The 16,952-nt window shown below is 42.3% G+C and overlaps 1 protein-coding gene across 4 annotated transcripts in view; it reads left to right on the forward strand.

Annotated features, from left to right (window-relative positions):
• The window catches only part of RNF216 (ring finger protein 216), a 118,225-nt gene that overhangs the window by 93,845 nt on the left and 7,428 nt on the right, over nt 1-16,952 (forward strand). For all 4 annotated transcript variants that reach the window (XM_029577586.1, XM_029577585.1, XM_029577588.1 and 1 more), the window contains 2 exons: nt 9,734-9,831; nt 11,605-11,827. In XM_029577586.1, the coding sequence (XP_029433446.1) occupies nt 9,734-9,831; nt 11,605-11,827 (321 nt within the window). The remainder of the gene's footprint in view (nt 1-9,733; nt 9,832-11,604; nt 11,828-16,952) is intronic.

Below are 16,952 nucleotides of genomic sequence, written 5' to 3' on the forward strand. Positions count from 1 at the left end.
AGGCAGGTAATGACCACACTGCAATAACACAGACCCCCGTCCCCTTCTCTGTACTGTCCTCTGAATGCATGTCATGATCCATTTGTATTTTCTGGCAATTTCATCTTTTTCTGTGACCGGGTTATTCTGTTTGAACCTGAGGAAGGGATTGACAGCTCTCAAAAGCTAGTCAAGAATCGACTCCTTCTGAAAATCCCTGCAGCATCAGATAAACCTAATTTTCTCATCAGGTGCCCCCTTTGTGGGATAAGATTGGAATCCAATTATGGTAAATGTAGAAAGCTGATTAAAACCTGGCTGTATTAAGCAGGCTTATGGAAATAAGGAGTGACACTGGGTGGTCTAAGGATGAAGTAGAGTTTCTTATCTGTGATTATTTGCAAGGTCATTGTGATATACTTATCATGATTGAGAGGACAGAATGGGTTTGGCTAGCCTGGTATGTATGGCATCTCTGTTTGAATATCTTTCATTTCAGAAGGGTGTTATGGCTTTTAGATTCTGTTATCTATTCATTATATTAGGATATCTTTTATCAAGGTTGGGGGGATAGAATGGAATTAGTCAATGTACTATATGCCTGTGAATGTCTGTCTGGGGGGGGGGGAGTTTTTAATGTGTAGCTGTTATAGATTGTATATATGTGTTATATTTATTGTAGTATGTTTATTTTTGTGAACCACTTTGGTTTGATGTAGAAAGACGGTATATCAAAAGGACGGAATATACTAATCCAACAAAAAGGTATCCCTTCTTTGTATTTTTGTTTTGGTTTGTTAAACTTTTATTTCCCAACTTTCAGGGGGCTAACATGGCAACCATGGCTTTCGCTTGCCGCTGCTGGTTTTGCACTTGCCTCAGGGTGTCTGCACGAAGGGCGAATGCCTTTGTGTTCTGTCGCTTCTCCTAGGGCTCTCTAGGTGTCAGCATTGGCTGAGAAACCGGAATAAACCTTTGTAGTGGAGACTGCACAATTGATATATAGGCAGGGAAAGGTTGGATTTCATGTATTTCCTTTTGAACTGGCAGTTGGCTTTACAAACACCATCTGTTAGTGTATATGCATAATTTGAATGTAAATTCATGCTTGTTTTCTGTGTACATGCCGAGAGCTATTACCTGAGGCCACCTTCCTTTGGCAATTCATTCAGCCATCATGTGGATCCTCTCCAGGGCTTGTAACTCAATGCTGAAGCAGCCGTTTCCTTCCTGAGCTCTTCGGATACCCAAATAATGTTCCCAAATTTCCAGCCAGAGCTGTTTGCAGCTGTTAGCTTCTTTATGGTCCAGCTAAAACATTTCCATAATATTCCTTTCTTATACTGTTCCAGCCCAGTATAATTTATGTGAGCTGGTGGTCTGCTAGTTAATGTAAGCGGGAAGCTGTGCCTGGGAGCAGGTTTTCAGCATTTGCTTTCAGATATTCCTCCTTAGATCTCAGCAGGAGGAAGAAGCAAAGACTTGAGTGAGAAAAAGCTGTGGGGCTGTGGGCAGCTAAGTAAAAATAGCTGCCATATTCTTGTATTCATTCCAACAAACTCCCAAACACATGCGCGCTCTCAGCAGCGAGATTCTAATCTCGACAGCAAAGCAGAAATGGAGAATGAAAATTTCAGACCTTATTAATTGGTCATTGGAAAGGGTGAAATCTTGGGTATTTTATTTAATTGGGTTCTGTTGCCCAACCATTACATAGGATCTATTTAGAGAGAACTCTAGGAGGTCAATGCTCAAAGCTACCAAACCAAAATTTAAAGTATGGATCAAACACAAATTCAGATTCTTCCTAAATAATGAAGAAGTTGAACATACCCGAGACTATACGTACTTTGTTCCGAGATTAGGTGCATCTGGGAGTTTGAAATTGACTATAAAGACACTTCAAGAAAAAGCTGTAAGAGCCCTATATGCAGCAAAGAAACCTCTGGCTAAGTACAACTATTTCTCTACTATTACAGTTATTTGATAGCATCATTCAACCAATCCTCATATAGAAGTGAGGTCGTTAACTGCAAACTATACAGATGGGAAAGAACACCCAATAGAAATCTTTCACCTCCGCTTCTGCAGGCAGACACTTTGCATCCATCATACAAAAAAGAATATTCCAAATCTGATGATATGTCAATAGTAGGATGGGGTGTTCTAGGTCACTTCACTGGAACTCTTTGTGGGAACCCAGGTCAGAGGGCGGGTCCCTGGGGAGGGAAATAAAAGCCTAGGCCTGCGAAAGGTGTAGGGAGACCCAAAACCTGAGGAGGAAGCTCAGTATATCTGACTTCTTATTGTAAACGTCGCTGAGGTAAGCTGTCTCTGTATATAATAAAGTAGCCTTTTTGTTGGAAACTGGAGACTAGGCTGTTTCCTGCCTACACAGCAACATAATAAATGATGCAAATAAAGACCAAATAATCCATCTAATCTGTCCGCAAGTTGCTTTGGTAGTAACTGCCGCTTCATGAAGATTATCCCCATGCTTACTGTTAAGGGTAGTAACTGCCGCTCCGTGCAGGTTAATCCTATGCTTTCTGTTAGAGGATATGGACTGCTGTTGTGTGCAGGCTACCCCCTTGCCTTCTGTTAAGGATGATAGTAACTGCTGCTCCATGCTGGTTATGCTCATGCCTTCTCTTAAAGGTGGCAGTAACTGCCTTGCTGTGCACGTTACCCCCATGCAGAAATGTTACCCCTATAGTTAACATAGGTTATCCCATTTTTCATTTACATCCTCTGCAATGTTTGCAATGCCATCTTTTTGTAGGCCAAGTTGTATCTGTTTGAGTGCTGGTTTGTGTTATGTTTGCTACATAGGTGGTGGGAGTGTTATTTTTTGTTTGTTTGTTTTAATGTTGTGTTATTTTACAGAGTGCCTGAAAGTGTGTCACTATTTCTGATGTGGTGTGCGGCCTTGGGCTTCAGTGGCCCACAGGTGCATGAGGGGATGACTCAGAACCAACATCAGGAATTATTTCTTCACAAAGAGGGTGGTGGATGCATGGAATGCCCTCCTGGAAGAGGTGGTGAAGACAAGAAAGATGGAATTCAAAAGGGCATGGTATAAACACCAGATCCTTAATGGCTAGAGGATGGAAATGGGGGTAACTTGCACAAAGCAGCAGTTACCACCCTAAAGACATTACTGGACAGATTGAATGGACCATTTTGATCTTAATCTGACGTCTTTTACTGTGTTATTCTTTGCCAAGATTTCAGCGGATTTCAACTGGAAAGCCTTCAACCTATGGTTTAAAATGAGAGATTTTAAACATGTTGCGGGCCCACCCAATTGGATCCCTCCTCTTTGGCCCGAGGGACTTGTTTCAATGTCTGTTCTTCCTTTCATCTTCCAACCTCAGTACCACTGAAGATATCTGCAAAGCTGCTACTTGGTTATCTATTCACACCTTCGTGTCCCACTATGATCTAGACAGCATGTCCCAAAAAGAGACAGTAACTTTGGACAAGAAGTTCTATGCAGCCTTTTCACCCGGAAGTCTACTCTCCACCTGTTAGAACTGGGTTGTTTTTAAGTAATTACTCTGCCATGCAACCTCCAGCTTGGGATTTCCCAAGCATTATGGCTGCTGCATACCTGCTATTGACAGAGAAAGCAAGGTTCTCTGTAGACAGCAGGATGAATCAGCCATACTTTTCATTTCCTGGGATAATTGACTAAACTCTGGGAGAGATAGGGGCTCAAAAGGCAGCTGGAGGGACTCGTGCAGCAACTTGACTTCAGCCCGTACTGTTCCCAATATTCTCAATGCCGAATCACCAAGGCCTTACAGTGCCTTGTCCAACTCCTCAAATATAATCAGTGCCAGTATCGGCTAGGAAGCAGGAGGGTATCCATGTCTTCCTGGGAACCAAGCACTGTATCAATGGCTAAAACATGAGCTCTTGGAGGCTGGTGTGATTCCCAGAACATTGATGAGTTCTCCTCTCCATAGGACTGCTTTGGTGGTGGTGGTGGGAGGGTTTCCTCTGCTACCATTGGACCATCCCTGCTTTTGGCATCGCTCATTAATGGAGTCCGATGCTGGTGCTTCTTTGCCTTTGCTCGGCACTGGCATTGGAGGTCCTTGATGCTGTTATTGAAGAGGCAGAACCCAATGCCTTCAATGGATGTGAAGAACCCGGCAACGGGTCCCTATAGATGCCCAACGTTGAATGAGAAGGTTGCCCTCTCAATGTAGGCAAACCACCGGCCTCTGGTACAGCTCCATGGTCCTTCAATGTTGATGCTTCTAGTGCCGAGGCATCAGACTTCCAGTGCCCAAAATGCATTACCATCATTCCATTAAGGGCATGGTCGCACATAAATGACACCTCCCAGATGTAATGAGATGCCCCTAGGCACTGGATACGTTTATCACAGGAATCAGTGATAAACATAACTGTGGTTCCCTAGAAGGCATCATTGGAAACCACTTGATATGGCCGACTGGAAAATAAGGAAGGCAAAATCACACTGACCAAACAACCTACCTAAAGAACTACAAGTAGATAAAACAAGACCACAGGGCCCCGTGACAACCAATCCTGCGACCCAAGAAGAGGCGAAATAAGCGAGTGAGGAACCATGGCTGGTGGGCTCTGCAAAAAAGAAGAGACTAAACAGGCTCCTTCGAGGTATAGTGGTATGCCCAGTGAGACACGGTCCAAGTTAACACAAAAGTTCCAGGTCGGTCTCCATCAGATGTCACCCACATGTGAGGATTGACAAACATCCTGCTGTCTTTGGAGAACACCTGTTACAAGTAAGCAACTCTGCTTTCCAACCCACCCATAGCATAATACTGAAGAAGAGATGCTAGCAGTAGAAAACTTACATTCCGCCTGGAAAACTGCGATTATGTGACCAGGATGGCATAATTCCAGCCCTGTTTAAATTTGCTCCCATGCAGATTATACTCGGAAGTAAAGTAATGTAGAGTGAAGGGTCACCCATGACAAAAAAATCAAAATGAAACCTTTTTATGCTATTAGAATGGGCATTTGTGTGAGGAGCAATGAATAGGGACTTGTACTATTCCTACCTTCTGAAGGTTTACTTTTGATTATAAATTATTGCTTAGGGAGTTAATTTCTCATTATATTGATGAATGTATTGTGGGGATTTCCTATCGCTAGTATTAATTTTGATGTTTTCATAAATTCATGATGAGGGATAATGTTCTTTTATTTATTGGATAACAGTATTTTCAGTTATGACTAATGGGGTCTTAGTCTGAATGGGTGATTTCCCACACTTGTTTTAGACATGGCTGCTATTTGTTAGCTTAATTTTAGTATTGTGCATTTTTGGCATTTTTTTTAAATATCTTATTTGTTGCCTTATGACCAAGAATGACACTCATTTTTGTGGTATTTGAGATAAAAATATTGGCTATAAAATGGTTGCTTAGTCCCTTTTTATTAATTTTGGATTTAGTTTTTTTTTTTTTGTCTTGCCTTTGATTCTTTGTTACTCTTGGTGGTTGATTTGTTTATATAACTATCTGATTTATTGTAAAAATGTGGTGATTTTACTGTTTGTATAGTTTAGATTATTTCATACTTTTGATGTGTATTCAGTAATTGTGTTTTTTGTAATTTGATGGTTTTTTAATGCTGGAGCATTGTTTTATATTGTGTGTAGGTTATACATTTAAGTAAGCTGAAGCAAATTGAATAAAATCAGTAGAAGTTGAAATGGAAAATTGTCACTTTGGAGCTCAGAAAATGAAATGCCTCTCTCTTTGAAAGTAGTCATGCTCAAACGTAGAGTTTACACCATCCTTTGTGCTTGAGTGCAACAGAATTAAAGATATAAAGAACCATGGAAAGAGCAATAGCAGATAAAGTTCATAAAATCCATCCAGTCTGCTTAGTCTCTCATGCCTGGTGTAGTGCTATAGACCCTAGTTGATCCTTGGCTTTCCCCTTACCTCTTCGCAACCAGTGTTCGTCTGTGTCCATCACTTGCTTTCTTCAACTCTGCTGCCTGGACTGGAGGGCATTCCATATTTCTACCACCTTTCCTGGTGCTGCTCCTGAGCCTCACCGAGCAGAAGCTTTACTTATTGTACATTATTGATATCTTTTGAGGTATTTGAAAGTTTATTATCAGATTCCCTGCCTCTCCTCTCCTCTCCTCTAGGCTCTACCTATTTAGACCCTTAAGTATCATCTCAGATGGCTTTTGATATCGACCCTCCACCATTTTGATAGCCTTTACATCCAAGCTGTTTATTGCACATCTGTAAAGTGACAGAGATTGAAACATATTTATAACATAAACTGTAGCAGAAAACGTATTGAAGATTTAAAACCTAATGCTGTAATTGAAGATGTTAATAGACTTGTATCATTAGCCTGCTTTCCAGCCTTGGCACCTGAGCGCTCAGTGCTCTGGCAGCGAGCATTCTGTGTGTCTGTCAGAAGCCCCTAGGGAGGATACAAGACTGGCTTGGAATTCTTGCATTAGATCACAGGGGGAAACTGTGAGAAGTGGTGTCTGTTTAATAATAAAGGTATTAATCATTTGGTGTTGTATAGTGCCTTTCATCAAAACAGGATCCTGAGGCTGTATGTTTTGTGTTTTTTTTTTTTTTTCTGAAAAATACATGCAGCCACCAGATGCCTTCCAAGTAGATGTAGCACATTTTTGGCAACCAGATTGTATGAGGAACTCCACAAAAGAGACAGATTGGTGGTGATCGTATCGAGCACAGCTGGATACGAAATCACCTGGTCATAAAGGGTCCTGTTAGCACCGTTTCAAAAAAGAGCCCAGCATGGCTTGTCCAGGTTACACAGAGTCAGTCAGAGAAGGGATTTAAAATGTAACCCAGAATCTCTCCTCCTAGGTCACTGCTCTTCCACACCATTAAAAACTGAGTTGGCTCCTTACAGGTTTTCATTACAAACAATACTAAATGTCCTCTTGCTGCCGTTGTGTGTGTTTCTCAATGTATCTCTGCTTGTGGTGTTAATGCCAGTTGAATTTTCTGGGCCACTGTTCTTAGCGTTTTGCCAGCAAACATTTCAGTGTTTTTTTTTATTTCAAAGTATTTACTTATAGGGAGTTTCTAGCCGCCCAATTTTGTTTTCCAAGCTGGTTCTCTGCTTCATATCCAGGTCCTGAGTTTATTTTGGGGATGGAATATTCGGTGTGTTTTGTGTGTGTGTCTTACGTATACTTTAATCTTATTTTGTCAAAAGACACACAACTGTGTTCATTTCAAGGGGGGGAAATAACACCCGTGAAGTTTGTAAATGTTCCCTCTTCCTGGTTGTCTTTATGACGACTGTTGAAGTTACAAGATCACGTTTGCTTCAGTCTATGCCCCTTAACATCTCCCCGTCTGGAAGCTATAGTCAAATATGTAGACCTGTTGGTGTCTCCTCCAATGGCTTTCCTATGTGTACATTAGATTCAGGCAGGCATGATCAGTGTGTCATGGCGTGGTCATTCCAGATGTGTACCATAGACCTGTGGGTGACTCCTCCAATGGCTTTCCTATGTGTACATTAGATTCAGGCAGGCATGATCAGTGCGTCATGGCGTGGTCATTCCAGATGTGTACCATAGACCTGTGGGTGACTCCTCCAATGGCTTTCCTATGTGTACATTAGATTCAGGCAGGCATGATCAGTGCGTCATGGCGTGGTCATTCCAGATGTGTACCATAGACCTGTGGGTGACTCCTCCAATGGCTTTCCTATGTGTACATTAGATTCAGGCAGGCATGATCAGTGTGTCATGGCGTGGTCATTCCAGATGTGTACCATGGCAGGAGTGAATCTTACTCGTAAGCAAGGGTATGTTGGGTATGAACTCAGTCTCTCAAATTTACTGCTAAGTCTTCTTAATACTTGCATTGTGCCAACGAGAAGCCTACGTACAGTAACATATCGAGATGTACTTTGAAATTCTTTTTACTCAGGCCAGTGGCACCCAGTATTATTGGGACGATTTCTGCATCACTCTGCCGCATTTTCTTGGTCTCTGATTGAATGGGGTTTTTTTTACTGGAGAATCTTTTCCGCCCCCCCCCCCCAATACATTGGAGAAAATAGTTGTTTGGTACTGTAAGGGTGCAGCTCCAACAGTACTGACAGTCTATTAGTAATACTGTTCTTGTGTTTTTCTCCTTAACCACTGTCTTATTTTCTACCATCAAGCTTTTATAAGTTGGAATGGAAATGTCCCAGGTGATCTTAACATTTTCATTCCCTGCAATTCTCGCAAGGTTGTAAGCCCGTTTTTTATGATGTGGCTTTCTAACTTCTTTTATTCTATGATGTGTTAACTTTTATTTTATTATGTTGGTGTCTGTTTTTAATTTTCCTTTTATGTTATTACTGATATCTTAACTTTTTTTTTTAAATTGTACTCTATATTTGTGGTTTGCTTTTATTGTTACTTACGTTTATTTTTATGGAATCTGCTTTGAACTATGAAATATGCAGAATATAAATTGTTTTTCTGGTACAGTGATGATTCAGTGTTTACATAGTTTCCAGTGGATGAGCTGTGCTGACTTGTTGTGCCTCTCTGTATATAGCTAGACCTTCTGACATTTGCACATCACACTGAGCAACAAGATGTGTAACCGTTTTGAGCCATATGCTACAGAATCTGCATTTATCTGTTTTACTTGTCGTAATGCCTTTCCGGGTGAAAGGATGGAGACTGATTGTGGACATTCACTTTCATACTTCAGCACTTCTTGTGTGTTTGGGTTTCCTGTTGCCGTTGGATATGTCTGAAGGCCTACGATAGTAGCTCTATATGTGCAGTCTATTTCTAGAAGACCCTTACTACCTTCGGCTCTTATGCTGTATAATCTCAGCATGCACTACCTGGTGGGCATAGAGATAATGGGGATGTACGAAAGAAATCGTTTTTGTGCTGTTGAAAGATTGAGAGACCAGTTGCCAGCTAAACCAAGAATGAGTTTGCTAAAGAAACTCCTGCTGTAATTTGGATGGTTAATCCTGCTGATCCCTTGGTTTTAGCAGTAAAAAAAAATCTTTTCCCTTTCTCTGGTGATGGTTTTGCCACTGTATCCAGAATTTCGGCATTCACATTTCCATTATCTTTTTAACATTCACTTAAAAATCAGTTACAAAACCAAAACCCATAAACTCGGGAGATGAGATTGCCCTCTCAAATTCAAACCTTGAGTGATGTGGAGTGGAGAATACAAATGGTAGCAATGTAGGGATGCCAGCTACAGAATAGCCAAAGCACTCAATCTTGAGGTGAAAGGTTACAATACAATATCAAATCATAAGGTCACACTTTGCAAAAAGTTAAACTCACAATATTTACTAACTAAAACCCCTCTTCTGAGTTATTAAGCAACTGTCATTAAACAGCATTCCAGCAGAACCAAATAAAAGAGCATTATCTACATCACATACATCAGCCAAGCTACCTAAAGGGTCATGATACATTACAAAGAGCTCATATGCATCAACAGACTATCCATCCAAAAGGGTCAACGTACAATGCAGACCTATATGAAACATCAAATAAAAAATAGGCATCATTATTTGTTTTTAGCTTGCTGTTGCAAACTTGATAGTCATCTGGTGACAGCAAGTATGGGATAAACTGATAACCAGCCCGCATGAAGGGAATTCTGATTAGAAATCTTACGTTTGATTTTTTTTTTTCCTGCATGTCATCTCACTGTGAATTATTTTTCTGTTGCTTCATCTGTTGTCATCTTCTTGACAGGAAACCTGCAGGAAGTGTCAGGTGCCATGGAAGGAGCACCTAGAACTTACCTGTGAACAAGTGGCAGAGAAAAATGATATCAAATATAGAACAAGCATGTAAGTCATTTGCCAGCTTGCTCCTTTATTCCTTGCAAATGCTTCTCAAGTGGTGCATTTCTGACTGTAGACGGGGCCCACAGGAATTGGATCACCGCAAGACAGTCACTTTTTTTTTCCTTGCTGTAAACGTAGAACTGCATCTTCTCGAGTTTTCAGATCAACAGCCACGTTTGATGGCAGGGTTATTTGTCTTCCTTTCACCTCTTCCCCTCTTCTCTTTACAGTGTCACCTCCAAAGTTTTTAATTCAGTACATTTAAGCAAAAACAAAGCTACCTGTCAAGACAAGCCACCAGTTAATGTGTCACGAGCAGTTCATTTGCTTACATCATAACTCAACACACGACAAGGGAAAAGCCAGTGCTGAGAATGTACATCCCTGCCAAGCCCCGTCGATCCAGTAGTAATGTGCTGGATTTCATTTCTTGCTTCAGAGCATATCTGAGTTTAATTGATTTTGATGAAATTGACGGGCAAAACACTTAGGTCTTCCTGCCTCATTTTAATTGAGACCAGGAAGAATGAGTTTCTAAACTTAAATGCAGTCCTGCTCTCTGTTTGCACAGGAGAGGAAACAATAGCACTTCCCGCCCCTGACTCCGCACAGCTTCCTGCCGTCTGTCCTCGTCCTTTCGGCAGACAGTATCCGGCTGTTCTACAGAACGGGTGACCGGGGGAGGGGGGAGCCTCTGCTCGCACACCTGGGCACATCCTTTCAGATGAAGGGGAAGACTGCTTCAGTCTTGTGCAATATGTTTTGCAAAGCCCCAGTGTAGAGAGAAGAGCAAGGTGCTGGCACCTGTGAGAAATCCCAGAATGGACAGCTGTAAATGTTTGTGCTGCATATTCCTCTCGTGATTAAACTGCAGCTGCATTCATTTTTTCCATTTGTATTCGATCAACCTAAACAGAACATTGGCCTTATTTTTTTTTTTTATTTTGTGCTAATTTTACTTTTTTTTTTTTTTTTTTAACTTGGGAGGAGTAGTGGTGATCATCAAGGTCTGTAACTAGGGTTGAAGCCTTGTTGATTGTGCAAATTCAGATGTTTTATTGTTTCATGTGTCCAGTGTGTGTGTAGATATATGTATATATATATATATGTGTGTATATGTGTGTGTGGTTTTTATCTGCTTCTTTGAAAGTAATGCAGATATTTGGGACATTTTCCATTAGAATTCTGGAATATGTAGCATGAAAATGTTGATCTGTTTGAAAAGCTGATGAATGTCATCAGAATATTCTTTTTCTGTTTCTAAACTAAAATTAGTAGTTTCTTTTGTTCTCTTAAGTAGTTCATAACACATCTTATTAGCATTTCATCCTCACCCCCAGCTTGGACCTTTTAAATCTACTTTTCTGTCTAACGCCTTGCTAATAACTTTTTTTTTTTTTTTTTAGCTTTGTACCATATTGCCTTGTATCACTGCCATTTATTTGTGTGGGTGTATTAAAGGCTTTATCACCTGACTCTCTGAGCCACTCAGTAGCAGACCCAGGAGCACCATGGAGATATGCTCAGTGCAGCAGCTTCAGCCCATGCTCAATAAAATGCATTAGGGGATCGGTGTTTATCATTGGGAGAGTGCTATCGAGAATATACCCAGCTAGTCTAAGCAGCAGGAGCTCCCAGAAGGAGCCTGCATATGGACACAGTCCAAGGCAAACCAGCACTTTGCTGTTCAGGATACTTTAGTGAACATCTGAGATCCCGGATTATCTTGCATTTTTGATAAGGTTCATTTCTTCCCCTCTGCCTCTGGTCTTGTAGTGAAGAAAAGATGACTGCTGCTCGAATCAGGAAATGCCACAAGTGTGGGACTGGCCTCATCAAATCTGAGGGTTGCAACCGTATGTCATGCCGCTGCAGTGCCCAAATGTGCTACCTCTGCCGAACCCCCATTGCCGGATACGACCACTTCTGCCAGCACCCTCGTTCACCAGGTGCTCCTTGTTGGGACTGCTCAAAGTGTTCTCTGTGGACGGACCCCTCGGTAAGTCAGGACACCATTGATGTTTGACCCCCGTCCCGCTCACAGACGCATACAAGGCCACCTATTAGTGTGGACTCAGTTAAAATGATTGCAATCAGTCTAAAGTCGACACTAAGAAGCCTGTGTGCTTGCTGAGGCCATGTAGCTTGTATCTGGACTAGCGAACTATGCACTAGGCCCCGAGGACATAAGTGGGTATGTTCTCAAATTAGTACATACCTGCATGTAAATGAGGGCTCATCATATGCAGTTAGGCTTTAGCAACTTCATGGGAAACTACGAGGTATGCTGTCTTCCATCTGCTACTTAACTCTTACCAGGGGCCCATTAGCACCTGCCTCAGACAAAGTATTAACTTCTTACCACACACACACTACATCTCAAAATTCCCCAAGCTAATAAGCCCAAAGTTTAAAAAAAAAGACAGCTTGGAGGATTTCGCCCCCTTCCCCTTGAAGCTGGACTATCCTTCAACGATAACGTTTGGGTCATTCCAGATCAAGTGGACCAGGGGTCCACGCTCAGCCTCCTCCAAATCGAACCAAATTTTGCACAGATGTTCTCAAGGGTCTCAAACAAAACCATACTAAATTTTTACCTGGATCTCCATTGGTTGGAGAGCTAGAGGCAGTTGAATGGAGGTCACCTCTGAGTACCCTGCTCCGCGCAACCTAAAACGGACATTTTGTCCAGGTGCTGCAGCCCGACACCACCTCTCAGGGGCCTGAAATTTTGTGGATTAGTACAACCCCTGGTGGTAAGTCCCAGTGCAAAGTTTGGAACATAATGTGAGCCTGCCTCCCTTTTTATGGACCAGCAAAGTATGTGAAAAAATGTTAACAAAAGAAATATAAGGCCTACTTTGACTCCTGATCTATACTTTGATTCAGGCTCTAACTGGACCAGTCATCATGTTCCATGGCATATACTATAACATTTGCACTAAGAGACTTTTCAGGCAACTGGAAGCAAAGATATAATTATATAAAGACACAATGTCACTTTTTTATGCAAATTTTTGCCAATTTTCCGGTGCAAATATCTCTACTGTGTAGCATTTAATTCTTTTCTTTTTTATGTCATTTGAAAGAGCATCATTTTTTCTACAAAGGTCGCCCTGTTTCATTTTGGACCCAAACTTGCTTTGATCAGAATTAAGGCCCCAACGATATGCATCATTTGCATACGTGGGGGTGCTGTGTTAAAAAGAGGCATCTTTAGTGCCCTGCTGTGTAACACGCAAATTCTACAGTGCGGCGAAGCATGTTGTGCTAAGCACAGTAAACTGAGCTGCACTGTAAAATTTCACATCTCTAGCTCATTTGCATGTTTCACGGTTGGGTGCCAAAGATGGCTCTCTTTAACATTGTGTATTCACAAATGATGCTTGTCTTTGGGACTGCAATTCTGATCAGAGCAAGACTGGGTCCAAGACGAAACAGGGTGACTTTTTGTAGCAAAAATGGTGCTCTTTCAAATGACGTAGATAGAAAAAAATGAAAAACTACACAGATATTTGCACCCTTAAAACATGGCAAAAATTTGCATAAAAAGGTGCCGGCATGTCTTTATGTAACTATATTTTTAGCTTCCAGTTGGCTGCAAAGCCTCCCAGTGCAAATCTTACATCTACGTCATGATATGAGAATAATGTGAGCCTCAGGCCTGGTGTCATCTGAGACTGATTTTTGGAGGGGTTTCTCCTCTGAATTTTGCATAAAAACAGCAAGCTTAACGCTTTCTTGCAAAGAATGTGAAGTTGTTTTTCACTAAATCCTTTTCCCTGTAGACTTGCCCCTGACCTGAGCCGTTTTTAAGCAGTCACTTCTTTCCTGCTGTCCTTTGTTCTTCTTGGTCTGTCTTGTAAGTGCGAACGCCCTAGCAGGAGCCCCTCGGCACTGAGCTCTGAGCGCTGTGTGCACATGAGCTACCCTCTTTATTTCACAATGCAGCAGAGAAGGTCATTTGCTTTCCATGTGAAAGTAGAAGTCAGCAGCTGTGAGCATCTTCGCAGAGCGTGGTAGGGCACCGCGTGAAATGTGTGCAGCACAGACTGTCTGAGTGTTCGATTAATTGACTTCCATTGTACAGCGTAGATGTAGAGAGAGAGCCTTGCTGAGAAGCTTGGGGAGAGCTGAATAAGAATATAAAGATATTGGATATTTTTATTACAACTTGGCAGAGGGGGATCCATAACTGAGCATAACATTGCTGAATTGTATTCTGTTTTCTGCTTTCCCTCCCAAACATTTTGATGCTAAACAATGCAATGAAATCCTTTCGAGAGTTAATTGCAGGTGAAGTCCTGTTATAAGAAAATGCATTTTTATATTTGCTTGATTTAAAAAAAACAAATCTGTCTGGATTAAGTAGTCTTTGTGGTGCTTTATGAACCCAGGGGCGCTCTGCCAGATTTTGTTCAACTTGAAGTGAAACCGTTCCTTCAGGGGTAAGTGGTCGGCCAGATTCCAGCCATGGAAGGATACGAGCAGGGGAAGATCGAGCTTTTGAGTGCAATCTGCGCCGTTATTCCAGGTGCAATGATTGGCTTCATAGGAAGGAAGCCATCACATCCCTTTCTTTCTAATCGTTCCTGTAAGCCCCATCCTGTCAGGAAGAGCCTTTTCCTTCCACAGTAACCAAACGATTGTGCTACTTCTCTTGGTGCTTACAAACTGGAAGGGCTGCTTACGCTCTTTACATGTGCGGCCTTTGGGCAGCTCCGGTCTTCAAGTGGTATTTTGCTGAAAATGGGAGCCGGCTGTGCATTGTTAGTAATTTTCATGCTGATCTGTATCATGTCTAGTGAGTCTAATTCCGTTTTGCTTCGTAATTTCCTACAAAACAGGTTTGTGCATGGGCCAGAGTGCAGCTTTTCGGTTGCTCATTGTATTCGGCGGCAGCTGTCCAAAGCTCAGGGGAATCTGAAGCCATTCAGGAGCTTGAGCTGTTATTAAACTCACACAAAGGATACACTGTCGCCCAGCCCTGTTTGTTTTAATTAACTGATGAAGCAAAGCAGAATTCCCTGCTGTCAGTTGAGAAGCAGGCAGCAGCATGGGTTTTTGACTGAAAATAATTGCCTTAGATGTTCTGAAGCGTTTGAAGGTAAATAAATGAAAGGGGAAAATACTTTGTTCTGTTTTGCCCCTGCCGGGGCTACTTTTTTCTTTCTTTTAGTGTGAGTTCGTCAGTATGAGGTGAGGCATGGAGAGTCAGCAAGGAAGTTATAAAGCAAAGTCTGTGACTAGACCGAGGCGTAAATTGCACCCAAGCAGTCCCAGCAAGGAAGAAGGGGCTCGTCCGCAGCTGCTCCCAGATCTTCTCTGGTGGACCCCCCCTCGACTGTAGGGACTCTTTCCAAAATTGTTCCTTGGGGACGCTTAATTTGAACTTGTGGCCCTGGCCATGGGCTATGGCTGTCCCTTCAGTTTTCCTCCTCTCCCAGATAGAAGCGAGCCTTCTGTCATAACGATGTAGGGTTGTGTTATGCCTCCTTTTTGTTCTCTGTAATACTTTTTGAAAGTGACTGATGTAGAGGATCTTTTGCAAGTGACGCTGGGCTAGAAGTAATCATGATCCCAAGACCTGGTGCCACACAAAGCACAGAATATTATGAGTACCCCTGAAATGTTTTTGATAGTCCTTAACAGAAAGGCAGTTTAATCTACCTCTGTGTACCAATTCCAGTTAAAAGCAGGAGCAGAGAACAAATGGTAGGAAGGTGAGGGCATGTCTGTTCCCCATTCGCCAGAAGAAGGCAGAGTAAACCACTATTGCTGCGGGCTAGTCGCTGCGTACCCTGCAGGGGTCCGTATTCAGTCCGTACTGCTCCTAACATGCAGGCTCCTCTTCTACCAAGGTTGATCTAGGAGTGATTAGAAACCAACCCCTCCGCACTTCGGAAAAGGATTTTGCGAAATCATTCTGAGTTTGAGTTGAAGCTGCAAAAGTGGGTGCTACATAAAACAGATAAACTGTCCTTATGCAATCTGAAAAGAGAACGCGGCTCGGAAGCCTGACTAGAAAGCGCGTTGTGATTCGCACAAGCTGCCGGCTACATTTGTCCTCCTGTCGGCCTCTCCCTGGTCGGGGCTGGTGATGGCTGCTGCGGCAGCTAAGTTGCATTCTGCTGGTTTGACTCCTTTCTTCTTCCCTGTGATTTGAGCAGCAGCTGAGAGGTTCTGGATCAGTTTTAAACTAGCTAGCCCTGGAATTCCAGACTTTATAGGAGCTGTGTTACCCTGCAGGGGACGTTACAGCGAAACAAAAGCCTAAGGGAAACGTGAGCTTCCCTGGCTTAAGGCCGAGCACGACTTTGATTTCCTTGCATAGCATGCGGTACAGTTTGGGCTTGTAGGGGGGTAGTAGGACAGAGATGTACAGTCTCTGTGGAACACAGTTCAGTGTGAGAATAATTTTGTGTGACCTGGGAGTAACATGATTCGAGCATTTTATTCCCAAGGAGCTTCTGGGAACCCGACTAAACATTTTACTAATTCAAGCAACGTGTACTTTTCCAAAACCCTTCTCAGCATAAGTGCAGCGTGGAGTGAGTATCAGCAGGTAACACTTCCAAGCAAGAGGAGAGAAATGGTCTGGGATCCCATTTCCCTTTTTAAAAACTTAACCTGGGAACAGTATTTGATTGTAAACGATTCCTTTCCCTTTCTCCAAAATGTGCTCAGTCTAACATTATGATCTCTTCCCTGTCGGTCACCACACACTCCTGCTCTTAAACAGAATTTGACAATTGCTTCTCCTACAATGTTTTCTGCTGAACGTCGTAACTTCTGTTTTTGTGAATTGGGTTCAGTCTGTGTCTTTCAACCATGGCCTGTCTTGCTTGTGACTTTTTGTTTTGTTTTTGTTAACACAGTTCAGTTTTACACTCATGCGGATTATCTCTAACAGCAATGTTGCTGGATCAGGATAGGTTAGAGTTTCTCTAGTAAGGGCTGTGTTGAGCCTCGAGAGAATTTAAAACCACCTGAAAATCCCATAGAATCCTTTTGTCAGTGGCAAGTCCGTGCTTGTTACTATCAGTCGTTTGTGTACCATCACAAGGTGTATGCCACACCTGTACAGACACACACACGGGGGACGTCCCTGCGCCGGGGAGACT

Source organism: Rhinatrema bivittatum, chromosome 14 (assembly GCF_901001135.1).
Source record: "Rhinatrema bivittatum chromosome 14, aRhiBiv1.1, whole genome shotgun sequence".
NCBI lineage: Eukaryota > Metazoa > Chordata > Amphibia > Gymnophiona > Rhinatrematidae > Rhinatrema > Rhinatrema bivittatum.